This window comes from Hipposideros armiger, unplaced genomic scaffold (genome assembly GCF_001890085.2).
Source record: "Hipposideros armiger isolate ML-2016 unplaced genomic scaffold, ASM189008v1 scaffold_2, whole genome shotgun sequence".
NCBI lineage: Eukaryota > Metazoa > Chordata > Mammalia > Chiroptera > Hipposideridae > Hipposideros > Hipposideros armiger.
In genome coordinates, this window is record NW_017731352.1 from 2,691,638 (window position 1) to 2,710,872 (window position 19,235).

The 19,235-nt window shown below is 34.9% G+C and overlaps 1 protein-coding gene across 4 annotated transcripts in view; it reads left to right on the top strand.

Annotated features, from left to right (window-relative positions):
* The window catches only part of PAPOLG (poly(A) polymerase gamma), a 69,260-nt gene extending 50,824 nt beyond the window's left edge, over positions 1 to 18,436 (top strand). For 3 of the 4 annotated variants that reach the window (XM_019631489.1, XM_019631328.1, XM_019631567.1), the window contains 14 exons: positions 1,379 to 1,517; positions 2,148 to 2,220; positions 2,991 to 3,111; positions 3,462 to 3,546; positions 3,928 to 3,981; positions 5,592 to 5,711; positions 6,602 to 6,711; positions 8,376 to 8,497; positions 8,722 to 8,897; positions 9,318 to 9,406; positions 9,502 to 9,722; positions 10,243 to 10,308; positions 10,491 to 10,547; positions 14,356 to 18,436. In XM_019631489.1, coding sequence (XP_019487034.1) covers positions 1,379 to 1,517; positions 2,148 to 2,220; positions 2,991 to 3,111; positions 3,462 to 3,546; positions 3,928 to 3,981; positions 5,592 to 5,711; positions 6,602 to 6,711; positions 8,376 to 8,497; positions 8,722 to 8,897; positions 9,318 to 9,406; positions 9,502 to 9,722; positions 10,243 to 10,308; positions 10,491 to 10,547; positions 14,356 to 14,454 — 1,532 coding nt within the window. In that variant the 3' untranslated portion in view covers positions 14,455 to 18,436. The remainder of the gene's footprint in view (positions 1 to 1,378; positions 1,518 to 2,147; positions 2,221 to 2,990; positions 3,112 to 3,461; positions 3,547 to 3,927; positions 3,982 to 5,591; positions 5,712 to 6,601; positions 6,712 to 8,375; positions 8,498 to 8,721; positions 8,898 to 9,317; positions 9,407 to 9,501; positions 9,723 to 10,242; positions 10,309 to 10,490; positions 10,548 to 14,355) is intronic. The other variant, XM_019631403.1, reaches the window with a different exon arrangement.
* The last annotated feature ends 799 nt before the right edge of the window (positions 18,437 to 19,235 follow it).

Here is a 19,235-nt window from a genome sequence, read left to right on the forward strand (position 1 = left end):
AAACGACAGCAACTTGTCTGTTCCCCTTCCCCAATTCCCCAGCGCTATTCCCATCCCCCCAATTCCCCAATAAAAATCTTAAAAAAAAAAAATTTTGATAAATAGATAAATAAAAGTTGATTATATCCATAATGTGGAATACTACTTGGCAATAAAAAGAATGAAGTACTGATACATGTTACATTATATAGGAACATTAAAACCATTATGTTGAATGAAAGAAGCCAGTCATGAGAGACCACATATTGTACAATTCCATGTATATGAAATGTCCAGAATAGGCAAGTCTATATAGAGACAGAAAGTAAGTTTGTGGTTGCCTAGGCCTGGGAGGATTGTGGGTATAATAGGAGGGGTGTGACTGTTAAAGGTTTATTTTGGGATGATGAAAGTGTTCTAGGGTTGACTGTAGTGATGGTTGCACAACTCTGTGAATATACTAAAACCATTGAATTTTATACTTTAAATGGATGACTCTTACGATACGTGAATGCGGTCTCAATAAAACTGTTACCAAAAAGATATATAGCTACATGTGACTTGTGGCATCTAAAAAGACCTTAAGCAAGTAGAATTTGCCCTTGGGCTCAGTTATCTTATATAATTAGGATAAAGTAATTTGCAGTGAAGGGCTATCATGAACAATTTGTCTTTCCTTACAGATTAAATTAAATACCATGTTTTGTTAATTAGATGCATATGTTTCATATTTAACATCTCTGAAGTTGATATTTTGTATTTTCTCTTGATTGCTTAATGGGATATAAATACATGCTATATTACGTAGTTGAGAGCATCTTGGGTTTGATGAAATATGGTAATCTCTTTTATAGATTACTATAATAGACAATCGTGAGGAATGAGTAATACCAAGTATATTGTACTTCATGAAGAGGTATTTAAATTATGCAAAATACTGAAGTTAGTCCCCAACTTTACACTTGGTTTTAAAATGTCCATGAATATGATTACTAATGAAATATTTATTCCTCATTTAGATAGGGAAGAATAAGAAATGTTAAATAGACCTTTCAGGTATTTTTCCTCCTCCTTTTCATGTGTCTCTCAACTGTAGATATTGAAGGGTGGGAGGTTCCAATGTTGTATCAGTAGAGCCCAGTTGGGCAGTCAGGACTGAGGCAGGGAACTGAGGTATCTGTATTGGAGGGCAAAGTCGGAGGATGACGTAAGCAGCATATGGTTTACTAATAAGAAGGTAGGCCTAGCATGAAGGTCTGCTTGTTGACTTTAGTGTTTCTATAAGGGAGAAAAAGAGTTGTAAGCAGCAATCTTAAGAAGGAAATTACCCTATTCCTTTTGGTTGAATGGCATGCATAGTAGGTCCTAATAATAATTAACAAATGTATTAATTTTCTAGGACGTGGTATTTATTCCAACATGCTGGGATTCCTTGGTGGTGTCTCCTGGGCAATGCTAGTTGCAAGAACTTGCCAATTATATCCAAATGCAGCAGCATCTACTTTAGTTCATAAGTTCTTTTTAGTTTTTTCCAAGTGGTAAGTATTCATATGCATACTTTAACTATTTACTAACCTCTGCCTATATGTAAATTTGTTTGGAAATTTAAGAGCTATGCCTGGACTTTGTATGTTGTCTTATATTCCTTTTCTAAGTTAAAAGTTTAAAAACATCAAATTTGAGGCAATGATGGGACACCAGATGGCACTTTTTTCTCGGGGGTCTGTAAATGTGTGCCTTTAACTTGAGAGAGTGGTCACAGTAGATTTTGTTCTGCCACTGTAGATGTTGTTTAAGATCTTCTCATATGTAACATAGAGGTGATAATCATAGCTACTGCATGGATTTGTTAGGAGTATTTTCAGTAAGTAGTAGCTGTTGCTGTTATTAAATTTCCTCTTAAATCCATGAAAGCAAATGAGAAGGGAAAAATTCAGATTTAAATTAGTTACAGCTAATGGGCAAAGCAGTATTTGCCCTTTCATAGAACACTGCTTTAAAATAAGCAGCTGTTTCCTTTGTATACTTCCTTCCCTTTCCCATTTTTTTTCAATATCAAATAACAACATTTGCTGTATGAAAGTTAAAACAAAGTCTTATGATTTTAACATTTCCTATAGTTCCTGAAGTGAGGTCCTATGTGAGTTAATTTGTCTTATTCATGTTAGGGAATGGCCAAATCCTGTGCTGCTGAAACAACCAGAGGAAAGCAATTTGAATTTGCCTGTTTGGGATCCTCGGGTATGTGACTTATTGTAGAATTTCATTAAACCGTTTATGAAAAGGACTATTCTGTAAATTACAGTCTAGTTAAATTCCTCTTGTGCCTATTCATCTTCCTCCTGTGTAACTCAAGTCCTTTCCTCTGCTATTTTTTTTGGTGCTGTTGATGTGCATCTCCAGTGATGATCCAAATGTTATGTCATTTAAAATCACCCATATAAGACTAGATGAGTCGGTGTATCAACCAAAATGTCATAATCCCTTGTTAAAAACTATCTTACAAGTAATTAGTTACTAATAATAAAGCATTGAAGTATATAAAAGATATGCTTTGCAGTGCAATTTAAAGCAAATTCATGGTTCCAAGATAGCATAACTGACCTTGCATTTTAATTTGCTTTTAGAGTGAGTGCTCGTTTCTCAGAGTAACCTAGGGGACATCATCCACTGAGTAGGTGCAAAAAAAGGATTGAGAACCATTGGACCACATAATGCTTTTTGCAGCTATGATACTATATTTCCTTGGTTCTAAAAGACCATTGTTTATAAGATGTACCATAGATTTAATAGCTTTTCAGGGGAAAAATAAACTTCTGCAGCGTTTCCTTTGATGATCAGTCACATCTGACTTCAGAAATAAATGTAGTTGGGGAGGGGAAATGTACTTCTTAGAATTGAGGAAATGTAGTATTAAATTTATATTTCATATTCTTCAGACTTTTGGGGAAATGAAGTGAGGACAACTGAAATAGGAGAGTAGATCTATTATTCTGCTTCTAATTTCACAGGTAAATCCATCAGATAGGTATCATCTCATGCCCATAATCACCCCTGCCTACCCACAACAGAATTCTACGTATAATGTGTCCACATCAACTCGAACAGTAATGGTAGAAGAATTTAAACAAGGTAAACCTGTTGGCCCTATTGCCCTTTACATATTCCCACAAGTTTTTAGTTGACAACAGTTTTACTATCTATTGCAGTTATGCCTGATATTTCTTTAAATTCTTTCAATTGTGTGTTTATGTTTTCAGTAATTGGTTTTCCAAAATATATGGAAATATAATATTAAGGCCAAAAATGGAGCCAGGCCAATCTGGTTGAAACTGATTTTTGTGTTCTGAGAAAGAACGTAACAAATTTACTTCCCCCCCCCCCCACTTAAGAATTTGATGGGATTAGAAGTTTTGGGGTAGGGTAATACAGGGGCTGATAATACGATGGTCAGTGTTCAAAATCAGTCTTTTTGAATTTAGGTCTCGCAGTCACAGGTGAAATTCTTCAAGGGAAATCAGACTGGTCAAAACTACTGGAGCCACCAAATTTTTTTCAAAAGTATAGGTATTTGAAATTTTGCATTTTGTGTGTGTGCGTGTTTAAAGAAGGACAATGTTAAACTTAATATATGATAGGTGACAGTTGTCACTTAAATTTCAAGCGTGGTAGAGAATCAGCAGAAATCCTAAGTGATGTGTTTCTATATTCTAGTAGTATCTAACCCAGTGTTAGTGGTTTTTGGTTTTTGTTTTTAGTGAATTGTTTTTAATTACAAGATCTAGAATTTTGTGACAATCAGAGCATGTTTTAATTTTCATAAACTGTGTGCCTGTATTAGTTCTTTTTTTCATTGGGAGGGAGAAAGAAAAAGTAATGATGAAAAGGTAGACACTTAACAATGTTTCTGGCTTTTTTCCCCTAATTATTGCTGAAAATTCTTCGTAGACATTATATAGTATTGACTGCCAGTGCTTCAACAGAAGAAAACCATCTAGAGTGGTAAGGCTTATATTTCAAGTTTTCTACCTACTGTGTGAGGATAACATGTTTATATGATGCTTTACCGTTTATAAAACACTTTCTCTAGTTTCAAAATTATTAAATCTTATTGGTGACTGTTGCACATGGCCATGGAGCATCACTGTTTAAGAAATGCCATCAAATTAATGTTTCAGAATCAGAAGTCATACAAGATAAGGGTATATGTACATGTTTGCCTTTTGTCACTTCTCAGAGTCAGATCTAAGCAGAATTTTGAGGCAGTTTAAATCATTCTGATACCTAGACTTACTGAGTTTTCCATCCTTGCCATCATGTTTTTCCCATCAAAACTAGAAGGAAAAAGACATTTTATATATTCTTTTAATTTATGAGATGGTGGCATGAAAGGTTTCAGAATTTTAAGCTTCTGTCAACAGAGAGGAGATATTTTTGGTCAAAGAGCAGTGCATTCTTTCTAGTGCACCTAAATTCATTTCCACTTCCTCTAGTGTGTTGACATCCCTAGCTCCATCACACAGAGACTATTAGGCCACCAGAGACAGTTGTGCTTTCCTCAGGTCTGACTTCTGGAAAGGAAAACAAAACAATACTTTCTTATATTTGCTTCAAGTGTTTAATGCTTATTTCATTGGTAGGTAAAGGGACCCTGAAAAGAAACCTTTCACTAAAACAAAGTATTTCATTTGTCTAAATCAGGGGTCAGGAAATTGCCATGGGGCAAATCCAGTCTGCTGCCTATTTTTATAAATAAGTGTTATTAGAACACAGCCACACTCACTGATTTATATATTGTCTATGGTTGCTTTCCTGCTACAAGGCAGAGTTGAACAGTTGCAACAGAAACAGTGTGGCCCACAAAACCTAAAATATTTATTATCTGGCCCTTTACAGAGTAAGTTTTGCCAACCTCTCATTTAGATAACACTGAGGAATATCTCAGTGTTTTGTATATCTACTGTTAAAGCACACAGTTATAATGTGTTCAGCTTTTTCAAGTGTTTAAAAAATGTAAAAATGTTCTTGTAGTTATTCTTTCTAATTCAAAATCGTTAAGTTAACATGAGAGCTGACAGTCACATTTTTTAAGTGAGGTAGAAAAGTTTCAGAAATCTGATAAACTTTATATTTTAGTAGTATTTGATCTGAGTATGGTGAATTTTTAAATGTGACACCTAGTATCAATTTTATGAAAATCAGAGCATGCTTATTTCATTAATTAAGTGCCAATTATTCGCTTTTATTGGGTCACATTATTTAAACGTATCTTATTAGGGTTTAGACATAAAATTTGAAAGTGCAAAAAGATTTAGAAACAGATTAACCAATAGTATTTGTTTATGCTCAAATCATAACTATTTTATGGTCTTAACAGGCAGACTATATTAGATCAGGTATGCATTAAATAGATAAGTTCTTTAAAAAAGAGGGGGAAATCAGAAATTTATTGACTTGTCATTTACTTGAATGGTATTTTAAAGAATCACTAATGTATTGGACTGAATTTTTTAAATGGACATGATGTAAAGCATTATAGCTAATACACGGTTTTACTTGGATGTAGCTTCCAAATTTAATATGGAAAAATCTTGTTCACTGTTTTATTTTAGGGTTGGATTAGTAGAATCTAAAATCCGTGTACTTGTTGGAAACTTGGAACGGAATGAATTTATTACTCTTGCCCATGTAAATCCCCAGTCATTTCCAGGAAATAAGGAACATCATAAAGAGTAAGTTAATTATTTTTTAACATTATATTTCTTTTTTTTTTTTTTAGATTTATTGGGGAATTGGGGGAGGGGAACAGCCAAGTGATTGTCCTTCAGTCTTAGTTGTGGAGGGCACAAGAAGTTCAGCTCCAAGTCCAGATGTGCCTCTCAGCTCCAGGTGCTGTGTTCAATTAGTTGCAAGTGGGCGTGGCCACCATCCCATGCAGGAGTCAAACCAGCAGCCTCTTTGTTAAGAGTGCACGCTCTATCCCGAGCCATCCGGGCAGTAGCTCAGCTCAAGGTGCTGAGTTCAGTCTTTAATTGCAAGTGGGCATAACCCACCATGAACAGGCAACCTTGTTTTTAGGAGCACGTGCACTCACCAGCTGAGCCATTTTGCCACCTATTGGCAGCTCAGCAGCAGCTCAGCTCGGGTGCAGCTCACTGCCCATGTGGGAATCGAACCAGTGACCCTTTTGCTCAGAGCTCGCACTCTGGAGCCAGCCCCTAACATTATATTTCTTAAATAATGTTATTTGACAAATGACATTGTTGAAAATCAGTTGCAACATTGTCATTTAACAGGTATTGATGGGGGGGGGGTACATTATGTATTTGAGCTTGAGTAGTCACACATTAAAACTAAGTACTTGTTATGTTGGTAGCCCACGGACCCCAGAAAAAATATTTGGAGCGTCTTTAAGTTTATATTTAGTAAGTCATTTTCAAAGCCATTTAATCCTCTTAATAACAACACAGTATAACCTACCAATGTTCTTGGTGTCAGTTTTAAAATTTGACCAAACCATTGAAATTTTGTATTTATGCTTCCCTAGAGACCAAGTTTTAATTACCAAATAACGTGTAAAATTGTTAAAAATTAATAGAAATTCTTAAATTTTATTTTATAGCAACAATTACATATCAATGTGGTTCCTTGGAATAATTTTTCGGAGAGTAGAAAATGCAGAAAGTGTTAACATAGACTTGACGTATGATATACAGTCATTTACTGACACAGGTAAGACTTTGTCCTCATAGAGCTATAGTTCTCAACCTTAGATGTGATGCAGTATCATCAAATTCTACAATTGATTAAATGAGTATGGTACATCCATTTTATAAAAATCCATGCTGCTATTTAAAAAGCAAAGGCATGATGAAACCATTTCCATGACATGTAGAGGGAAAAATTGCAAAACAGCATGTATAGTGCGCTACCATTTTTATAAGTAAGTAAAGAAAGAATATATGCATGTTTGCTTATAAATAGAATATTTCTGGAACAATATGTAGTTTTTAAAAAAGAAACTGGCAGTACTGGTTGCTTCTAAGTCAAGAAACCAGGTGTGTCTAGGGGACAGGGGTGAAGAGACTTGACTGAATGCTCTTGAACTCTGAGTTTGGTACCATGTGAATGTATTATGTGTTTTAAAACAAAAAGCAGGAAAACTAAAGAAACTCTGTAGGTGATTGCTAGTGTGCACAGCCAGAGTTTGTAATCACAGTCATAAAGATGAGTTGATTTTTATGTTTTTTTACATGAAATAACTATTAGCAAACACGGGCTTGCTGAATGTTTCAGAATCAGTAAAAAGAGCATCTTTCACATTTAGCTCCCTAAAAATACCTCTCTGGAATATCTTAATATGCTTGTATACCCATTATAAATTTGGAGTTATCTTAATAATCTGGAATATTGTACATTCATACTATTAATATTCTGAGTTCTCTGAATTCTTTAGAACTAGCGCTCATGTTTATCATGAAAGTGCAGATCCCTGCGCATCACCTTAGAACTACTGAATCCTTCTGGGAGTGGAGCCAGAGAATCTGCAAGTTGAACAAGCACTCCTGGTGAATCTTTTATAAGCAATCTGAAATGAAAACATAGATACCAATATTTCCATTCTAATTTGGGTTCCTTTTTCAAAAAGGAGGAGGTTGCAAAACTATTTATTATAAATTTATAAAAATACTGCAGATAAATGCAGAGGACCCCAAGAGATAATTCACCGTATTTCACAATACTTACTGTGTAAAAGAAACCCCCCAACCCTGTCTTTAGTAAGCTTATAATAATTGGGTGTTTACAGTTAACATACATTAAATAATTTATGTGGTAGTTAATAAAACTGATTTTCTTACAAGGTATGTGGGAAGTACTAGGATGGGAATCTGGGGCTGTGTGTATTCCGATCCCAGAAAAGATGTTCAGAGTGGTGAGCCTAACTTCCCCACCCGTAAAATAAGGATGTATTTCTAGAAGGTTTCTGACAGCTGACATTCAATGATTGGTGTAGGAAAAGAAACTTCGTGGAGAGGGAGAGCTTGAATTGCATCTTGGCTATTTGATATAAGGATTAGCTTAGACTTGGACAAGTAATTATGAGAAGAGACTGCCTTTGGGGAAAACAGCAGAAAACAAGATTTGGAAAAAAACCTTTTTTTCATACATTTATTTTGTTAATGAAATTTAATTATGGGAAATTCTTAGAAGTTGGACATGAGAAAACTAGTTGATACTCAAATAGGATTGTGACCTGGTGAAAATGTTTTAGAAATACCTATTTTGTAAGAGGGATGTGTGTTTGTGTAGTGATGGGGCGTACGCATTTTGAAAAAGAAAACAGAACCCTTGGTTCAGGAAAAAGTTTCCATTTAACATATTGACATTTTTTACAGTGTACAGACAGGCAAACAATATAAACATGCTAAAGGAGGGAATGAAAATTGAAGCAACTCATGTTAAAAAAAAACAACTTCATCACTATCTTCCAGCCGAGATTCTTCAAAAGAAGAAAAAAGTGAGTTTGTATCTTAACTCTTCAATAGGGCTCCTGGGAACAAATTTGTGTTCTTACAGCTCCCAAACATTGAGAAGAGGGGCAGTACAGACAATTCAATCTGGGAACAAAATCTCACCTTCATTAATTACAAAAGATAATTTGTTTTATGTGTACTTCAGAATTGAAAACAGTCATTATTCTCATTTGCCTTTTGAAATCCTAAAAGTTTTCCTCTCTTTCAGCAAAGTCTTTCTGATGTCAGTCGAAGTTCAAGTGAACCTCAATCCAAAAGATCATCTCTGGATAGCAATTTTTTGGATAGCTCCAGAGACACTGATAATGGAACACCTTTTAACTCCCCAGTGTCTACAAACAAGCCTTCCAAGCCTGATATTCCATCTTCAGAAGAAACAGAAAGGTCTGTGTTTCAAAATTGTCTTTTCAGTCTTCAGTGTATTTGAGGGTAATGTAAACTCTTCTCTACCTTTGCTAAATACCTTTTTAAAATTGTTAAATAATTTTATTTTACTAGTTGATAGTTTCTTTAGAAATACTGGACAATTTGTGATAATCCTGTGGGACATGGTCTGGATTTATGAATATGTGGGAATAGATTAATACATGGAAATGGACATAATTTCTTTTGTTTGTTTTTATTATTTCTGTTTAATTTTTTTCTCTTAATTCTTACTGGGTCCTCTGCCTTTTTCTCCCCTTTTCTCTTCCTTCAATGAAATATTAAAGTAGGAATACTTGAAAGAAGTAATCCTAAATGTTAAAAGTTTTAAATAAGTAATAGTTAAATAATTTAATGATGATAATTTAACACTTTTAATAGGGTTAATGCTGAGCCTGCCTCTGTAACTGTGGAAAAGCCACTGACTGTCCCGCCAGCTCAAGGACTATCTATTCCAGTCATTGGTGCAAGTAGGTATCTACACTTTTGTTACTAATGATTGTGTGTGTGTGTGTGTGTGTGTATGTGTATTTAATTACTAAAATATTTATTTTTTTCTTCTCAGAAGTTGAGCCTGTAGTAAAAGCTGTATCACCCTCAGCTGTGTGCACCATTCCTACTGTAGTAGGACGAAATGTTATTCCTAGGATCACAACACCCCACAACCCGGCCCAGGGACAACCACATCTAAATGGAATATCAAACATAACTAAGAATGTTATGCCCAAGAGATCCCATTCCCCGTCCTTAGATGGATCTTCAAAGAGGTTGAAAGACATAGAAAAGGTAAAGTTACAACTTTAGTGGTGATTCAGTAGTAGATTTTTGTTAAAAAGAGTACTAAAGAAACAATTTTCAGTAGCTGTCTTAGTGTTCTTTTAGGATTTGACTCTTTAAAAAGAATATTTACTCTAACCCTAAAAGAACAATATTAATTGTTCAACCTAAATTCAGATTGTTAATGTATCTGAAAACTTGAATAATTGGCCTTGACTTACACGGAAATCATTATTGGTAACTAAATAATCATATTTATTGTGTTCTAATGTTGATCTCCTCTGCCTCCAGTAGGGGGTGGTAAAACTATTTTATTTGTTATAAACTGAATTGATTTAACCAAAAAGATCAAACTAGAAATTAAGGATGGCAGTTGAATTCAATCTAATTTAAATTCTCTTCTTTAATCAACCCATGTTTGTAAGTAGTTTTGATGATAGTATAATCACTAATTAGTTTTTCAGTTTATATAGATTTTTTTGGTTTTTTGTAGGTAATAATAGCAATCATTTTAATGTTTATATTTTAGTTTATTCGACTTGAATCAAAGTTTAAGGAATCGCGTGCTGCTGAAAACAGAAAAAGAAAATCAGTGGTAAATATATTAATAGTGTGCTTCAAAATACTTACTTTTTAGAATCGTGTATCAGGAAAGTACTGTAATAAGTGGATCAGATTAGATCTATCAAGTTTTTGGTATGTTTTATTTTATGTAGAAATGAGCATTTGCACATAGGAGAGAAAGTTGTCACTTGTAAATAATTCTTCTGTTTTTAGGATGCCATTGGAGGAGAATGTATGCCTATTCCAACTATTGATACATCACGGAAAAAGGTAACACTATATTCATAGAATATGCATAGGTTAAAATGTGTAGTTAACGGACAGGTACAAAAAGCTTATTTAGTCAACTATAAGTGAAAATATATGTGTGTGTATATATATAGTCATGGGACGTGGAGTATAGTGTGGGAGTGGAGTCAAGGAAATTGTAATAGGTATGTATGATATTGGGGGGGTAAGTGGGATGGCGGATTGGGAGAGGGGGCGTTGTCACCCTTAGGGGTAAAAAGTGTAACTATTGCACTGTGTTGTACAGCTGAAACTAATTCTAGAAAAGTGTATTTCACAATAAAAAATAATTTAAAAAAAAAAAAGCTTATTTAGAGCCTAGCACTGGGTGAAGAAAAAGGATAATAAGATTTTGTCCCTATCCTGAAAGTCAGTCTACCAGGATAGTTGGGAGTTGGAGGTGGAAATAGCAAACAAAGTGTGATCTCTAACTGTGTGTACCTCAAAAGTCTATTAAAGATGAAGTAGTTTAAGACGTCACAATTTATTTAGGTTATTTTCAACCTTTGTCTTTTATTTATCTTTAAAGAAGTAGCTTAGTGCTCAGCACAGTAATTTCCTACCAATACTTGATAGTATATCTTTTATTGTGTACCACTGTTTACTGTCCAAATTTAAGCTATATAGTTAGGAACCATACTTATTAATATTTTGAAACAACCAAATGTACCAGTGTACATGCTAAGTACCTTTAAAACTAAAGAGCCCCTAATTAAAAGAGCTCTCCATTTAAAAATTTATTTTTCAAAGAATTACCATTGAAACTAATAGTATTACTAAGCATGGTAAGTTGATAAACGGTTACTCAAAAATCAGCCTTGTGTGAATCAGAGAAAGCCCTTCTCTGAGAGTTTATAGTGAACAAAGAACAAAATGGTTTATTTTCACCCCCCCATTAAAGAATAAAGTCTCATCACAATCAACTGTCATCCTGCCAGGTTCCCAGTATATATTAGCCATTCTAAGGCAAAATAGAAAGTGTCCTCATACTTTCTACTAGTTGTAGAATTTGTAAAATTTCTTTTAACATAGGAGTGGGCTATAAAAAACATATGTGTATAATTATATTATGTGCAGTAATGATAGAAAAAACTTGGAAGTAGATATTGAAGTATGAAAGCATGAAATGACATGTCTGGGTTTTGTTTTAAAATATTTCAAGTATAAAGGATAAGGGCATAAACCAAACAAATGTGGCAAAATGTTGATAATGTCTGAGTTTTGGTTGTGACATCTTAAGTCTTCATTGTCCTATTGTCTATTTTTATATATGTCTGAAATTTTTGGTGGATGTACATATGATATAGATATTTGTTTAGCCAAGATAACATGAGAGGAGAATTAACTCTTGAGTCATCTCTTGACAAGAGCTAACATACTGTTCCTGTCACGCAACTGTCTGTATTTTTCTTTTTTGCTATTTTAATTTTATTTTCATTAATTAATATTTTTGCATTTTTAATTAAATTTATTGGGGTGACAATGGTTAGTAAAATATATAGGTTTCAAGTGTACATTTCTGTAATACATCATCTATACATAACATTGTGTGTTCACCACCCAGAATCAGTTCTCCTTCCATCACTATTTAGTTGACCCCCTTTATCCTCTTCTACCCCCTCCCTCTCCTCTTACCCTCTGGTGACCACTAAACTGCTGTCTATGTCTGCGAGTTTTTTTGTTTTGTTTTGTTTGTTTTTTAAAGAAATTTTATTGGGGAGCAGTGTGTTTTTCCAGAACTCATCAGCTCCAAGTCAAGTGGTTGTATTCAATCCAGTTGTGGAGGGCGCAGCTCCTTGGCCCATGTGGGAATCGAACCGGCAACCCTGGTGCTATGAGCCCACCTCTGGCCACCTGAGCTAACCAGCTGCCCCTGCGAGTTTTTGTTTGTTTGTCTTGTTCCTTTGTTGCTTTCAGTTTTATATCTCATATATGAGTGAAATCATATGGTTCTTGACTTTTTCAGAATTATTTCGCTTAGCATAATAATCTCAAGATCCATCCATGTTGTTGCAAATGGCAGTATTTCATCTTTCCTTATGGGGGAGTCGTATTCCATTGTGTATATATACTACATCTTTATCCAGTCATTTATCAAAGGATACTTTGGTTGTTTCCATGTCTTGGCCACTGTAAATAATGTTGCAATTACATCAGAGCACATATATCTTTATAGATAAATGCTTTCAGACTTTTTGGGTAGATATCCAGGAGAGGGATTACTGGGTCATGTGGTAATTCTATTCTTTTTTTTTTTTTTTTTTTAAGATTTTATTGGGGAATTGGAGAAGGGGAACAGCCAAGTTGTCCTTCAGTCCTAGTTGTGGAGGGCACAGCTAGCTCATCTCCAAGTTCAGTTGCCACCATCCGACTGCCTGTCGGCAGCTTACAGGGGTCCAGCCGGCAACCTTGAGTTTAGGAGCACGTGCTCTCACCAGCTGAGCTATCCTGCCTCCTGTTGGCAGCTCAGCTCAGGTGCAGCTCACTGGCCCATGTGGGAATCGAACCAGTGAACCTGTTGCTCAGAGCTCACGCTCTTAACCAACTGAGTCACTCAGCCGGCCCCTATTAATTTTTTAAGGAACCTCCATAATGTTTTTCATAGTGACTGTACCAATTTACATTCCAATCAACAGTGTATGTGGGTTCCTTTTTCTCCACAGCCTCTCCAACACTTGTTATTATTTGTCTTGTTGATGACAGCCATTTTAACAGATGTGAGGTTATATCTCATTGTGGTTTTGATTTGCATTTCCCCAATAGCTAGTGAAATTGAGCATTTTTTCATAGATCTGTTGGCTGTTTGTATGCCTTCTTGTGAGAAGTGTCTGTTTTGGTCCTCTGCCCATTTTTTAATTGGATTGTTTGTTTTTGTTGTTGACTTGTATGAGTTCTTTATATATTTTGAAGATTAACCTCTTATCAGAGGCGTTGTTTGCAAATATCTTCTCCCATTCAGTTGACAACTGTCTGTATTTTAGGTGTCTGTTTTGTTTCTCACTTTCTTAGACTTTGCCTTCATTATTTAATAATCTTTAGTGTCCTCAAAAGACCTCATATAGGGCCGGCTGAGTGGCTCAGTTGGTTAAGAGCTCGCTCAAGAGTTTGAGCTCTGAGCAACAGCGGTTCAATTCCCGGCCTGAGCTGAGCAGCCGCTGAGCTACCAACAGGTAGCAGGATGGCTCAGCTTAATAAATAAATAAATAAATAAATAAACAAATAATAAATAAATAAGTAAAATTTTTTTTAAAAAGCCCTCATATAGAAATCCTTGAATTTCACCATCACTGAAGTTACCTAGCCTGACTACAAAGTCAGTTTTCCTGAAAACTTATCTCACAGTGGTGTTTTTCATGAATGTATTACAGAATCAAATTGAAGAATGTAACTTCATATCAAATTTTCCTCTGTAACACACACTCATTTCTCACCTTGTACCCCAAGAGTTTCTTGTTCTGTGACCGGGCTCTGCCTATTTCTCTTGCCTGACTCAAGAACTGTATTCTTTATGCATTTCTCAGTCCAGAAGTGGTGATCGATTTAACAAAGTCCTCTTTCCTATACTCACACCCTTTTCTTATCTCTCTGCTTTTCACCTGACTGTAAAAAAAAAAAAAAAAAAAAAAAATTCCCCAAAACAACAAATGCCTATGAACATTGGGAGAAAATATTCAACACATACTTGAGTGTTTAGGAACTTAAGGGATTTGAAGAAAAACTCAGATTTATGACTGATTTGCTAGTTGAGCCTTATATTCACTTTTCCTTTGTTTCTATTTCTTTCTAATAGAGACTGCCCAGTAAAGAACTACCAGATTCATCATCTCCAGTTCCAGCAAATAACATCCGTGTCATCAAAAATTCTATTCGACTGACCCTTAATCGGTAAAAGCAGTGCCTCCTACTTAAGTGAATATGCAATCATTTAGTGACACACATACAGCCACTTTTTTAAAAACAGAAGTGGCTGTCATACATAAAATAAGGTGAAAGTTACAGTCATCGGCTTAACAACCTTGAAGTGGTTTTTGAACTTTCACACTTTGACCTGCAGATGCTGTAGCATTCTCTCATTGATTGCTACATACACTTCTCTGAGGATCACCTGCTATCAACTTGTCATCTATAATATTATGGCTTTGTGTTGAAGGTTTTATTGCCTTAACTTTTGATGTTTGTTTCTCTATTATGGGAACCAGTTCTTGACTCTTTGGACACAGATAGAACAAGTCCTGAACTTTTCTTTTTTTTGTCTTATGTTGTAATAATCATTGTATAGAACTTAAAAAGTTGAAAACAAAAAAATTGTCTTGTAATTTTCCAAATGTTAACACATTTACTTTAGCATTGAAGCCACTTTGTGAAACCTGAGATTAATGAATGTGAGGTATCTTTTCTGATTTCCTCATTTGTGTAGATGTACCTATTGTCTGTTCTATTAAGTTATTTTTTTCCAGAATGGCACATGGAATATTTAAATTTTTATTTTTTTGTGCCTTTCTGTCCAAATGTTACATAGTTACCAGAGAGGATTAGTCCAGTGATTGCATAAGAGTTGGGCACCATAAATTCTCTATATTTTGCCTCCCATGGAGGCCTTTGAAATGCATCTTTATTAAGAATCAAAATAAAACCAGGATACTGAAAGTCAGTATATGAATGGTGAAATTATTACATATTCTATCTCATGCCATTCTTGTTAGTTGACTGGTATTTTTTACTGAGGAGCATCTCATTCCAGCATCAAAATAAGATACCTTTAAGTATGGCAAACTTGTATTTTTGAGGTGTAAAATTAAATTGGCATGATAATTCCTGACCGTTACTTACCCCACAACTTGAAACATTTTCTTCACGAATTAGGCATGCAGAAATCAGCAGTGGGTTTCATTGAAACCTAAAGGCATTTTTGAATGACTTTGTTACCAACCATTAATTGGCTCAGGACCTTTGTAATTTTTATTTAACTATATGAGTTGTCTTTTTTTACACTGCTTTTTTCAATGCATTTCTTAATATTTTTTAAGTTTCATGAATGCATGCTCAGTTTATTAAAATCCATAACCATGTAATTCTTGTAATATGTTAATTCAGTGTTTTGTAAATGAAGTCGTATGTATTTTCAGAGTATTTTTGTATGTACTGTAAGATACCATCTTTTCAAAGAGAAAACTTTAAAACCTTTATTGTCTGTCTTTAATCTAATTTTTTAAAATATGGATTATGCTTGAATTATTCTTAAAATGAAAATGTATAGATTGCACAGCGAAGAATGCTGGTATATGTTACCTTCTTCAGCTTTCACTCAGCATTTAGTAGGTCCAGTAGGAAAAACACAAAATGGTCAATTTGAATAATGCAGGGAAAATATTTGGTTGTGTATTTTACAAGATTCATGGGACACTTTCTAGCCAGTGGAGTAATAGCAGTCCATTTTCTCTTGTCAGCCCTTTACCATTGATTTGAAATACTTGAATTCTGATTGTCAGAGAGCAGTATTATTCTCCTCCTACTCCTGTTCTATGACCCCTAAGTCTCTGAAGTGAAAATTCTAATGTTTAACTTGTACAAAGGAAAACTTCTCAGAAGTAAAGAAGAGCAAGGAAAGGGTAATGGTTCCATTATTCACTTTTTACACAGCAAAAGACAAGAAAGAAATTCCACAACCAAGTTTTAGCTTCCTTGGCAAAGCTGTTCTCTTAGCTGACCCTTTTCCTTTATTCAGATATTTTGAGATTTGTTCTACAAATACTCTATTTGAGCAAAAGAGAATGATTATGAAAAGACTGAAGAACTATCACCTGACTTCAACTTTTGAAAAATTCTTTAGTAAGGGATTTTATTAAATGTCATGTATGTGATGTGTTTGCATTTTCGTATTTAATATCTAGGTATTATCCCCATCTATTATCAGTTTTCAAAGTTTCTTTAAGAATCCCCTCTATATCCATGTTTACCCTATTATATAAACAGAGTGTTTGGAATGACTAGAGGAGTTTATCTTTAATAAGAAAACAAGAAGCCTAACCCTTGTACTATAGTGTAGTCATTTCTCTTGTTTTAAGGGTCCATTCAACATGGGTTTAAGACATAGCCAGTGGTTCAAGTTAGACTCCTCAAAGATAGCATTCTTCAGCCTGTTTGGTAACTGGGGAGTTGATGAGATGCTTTTGAGATTGTGAGTTTGGTCAGAAATGAAGTTTCCTATCCTGAACAGTAGGTGGAATGTTCAGTACATTTTGTTACTATTGTAAGAGACGCCCACTGTACTGGTTCCGAGTAAGTAATGGGAAAGTATGGTCTGGGGTTGTATGTTATGTTTAGAGGCACTAAGTAGACATGTTTGATTTCAGGTGTGAAACTATACCTAGACATATATTTTTATAAAGTCAGAGAACCTATTCTTCATTATGTAGACACATGTTCATTTTCACAAGGGTATTAGATTTTAATCTCATTTTTCAGTGACTGGCTCTGATAAATAGTATATATCAAAGGAAAACAGTTAACTGCTAGTTTAACCTTAGGGACAATTTAAGAGACTGGGAACACTGCTAAAAACCTCGTAAAACTGGGACAGGAGAATGAATTTTAAAAGACTGTTGGTGCTTATGATAATAACTCTGTCTTAAGGCAACAGTTGAGTGACATTAAGATGCTTACTGTAGAAGCAATGAAGTAAAGATGGGCAATGTTGAAATGGGCTAACCTTACTTTCCACTGTGTCCCACAGCTTTGAAATTGGAATTCCTAATTGGATATCATAGATCATAGGGAATTCTTTCAAATGTATATAAGAAGTTTTTGTTTATGTGCATTTTACTTGGGGGGAAGTTCATAGATTTCATGACTTTCTCAAAGTGGTTCATGACTAAAAAGGGTGTGGGGAGGCAGGAACCACAGCTTTCCAAAATTGAATAATCCCGGACTCTTGGGAATTTTTTCCATAAGAATTTCCTGGAGTTTATTTCTGCAAATGCACTGCGGCTCTTAACTAGTAAAGTAGCTAATGGAGGCCGCTGGAACACCAAATAAGTTTCTTTATATATTTCAGATGAAACTTCATCAGTATTTAGAAAAATGCCTATTCTTGGATTTATAAATGTTCTCATGTTAATTTAGATTCATCAACAGGGTCAAACTTTAGTTCAACAAATTTCAACCTAAGATTGATCAGAATAGAATAACTTAGAATGACCATTAGAAATGGTAAAAGTAGAATTAATCATTACATATCCTGATCCTTTGATTTCAGCAGCATTGAAGTTCTCTTGTTCCTCCACGTTTGTGGTTCAGACTGAACAGACTAATAAATAAAACTTCGGTTTAAAAAATATTTTTTATAAATAAAATTGTGTGTGTGCTTAAATAACTACCTATTAAGTCTTCCAAAGCTTAGAATTTAGCTCATCATGATAGTGATAAATAAAATAGTGCAGATGATGGAAGAATACCAGTTTCAATTGCGGTAGCTATGTATTTCCTTAGGATTTTTTAAAAGAATTGTACAAGGTCAGATCCTTTCCAAATTCCCTATTTTTTCTGAAATTTTTCTGATATAATTTTATATTTAAAGTTAGTTGAACATAAGATTATCAGACTTGATATAATTTTTAAGCTATTGCTACATTTTAGCAAAGACCCACATAATTACCTTATAAAGTACTTAGGATATCTTTGAAGTAAATGGTGCTACATCACTCCACAGTGTTATGTAAAATGAATGCAGCTGCTTTTTCTTTCTAGATAGCTGTTTGTGTAGTTCATATTTTTTCCTGCCTTTTATTTGGATTGTCTTTTATTTCTTAGTTGTACACATGAGCCTCATTATTTGTCTGGACTAAGTAATGAAATAAACTTGCTTTGATAAATAGGTGTTGATGATTGATGTTATTTGGGAATAGCTGAAATGTACCAGACGTCTTTAGTTACCTATTTTTCAAACTGACAGCCAGTTTGGTCATTTACCACTCAGACTGTTTTTTGGCATGTGATGGTATCCACTACCTGCTTAATACGAAAGCGAAACTCAGTTTGCCTCACAAGAATGACATATTAAACATTAGCAAGCAGTAGCACAATCTGTTTCAAATATTCAGCGCAAAATTCTGTCACCCATGGTCAACATCAGGTGACCAGAGTCCTCTACTAATGGCTAGTCAGAGGTCCGTTTAGCAGTCATGCTTTTGGTGCTGTCTACAGAAAGCTTGTTCCATTCTTGTTAATGAACAGTGACTTTTCAGCCAGTCCACATATTTTGAATACTATTGGGTTGTCGGAAAAGTCATGACGTATTTTTTGTTTTTCATTGCAAAAATGCAACATGACTTTTCTGACAACCCAATAGTATTGAATTCATCAATAAGAGTCTGTGTCTACATTATTAAGGTTATTAGCCAGCCACTCATGGCACCAGTGAGACATTTGACATGTATTAAGCTAATTAGCAAAGCCGCCTATATTGATTGAGCTGTGGATAAAAGAAGGGCCCTTGGGCCGGCCGAGTGGCGCGATGGTTAAGAACTGGCCTGGGACGCCAGAGGGCCCCGGTTCGGATCCCACATATGAGGGCCAGTGACACTGCCCTACACACCTAAGATGCTGAACAACAGCTCAGCCTGGAGCTGGGCTGCCGTGAGTCGCCGGTGACGGCGTAGGCTGCAGCCCCTG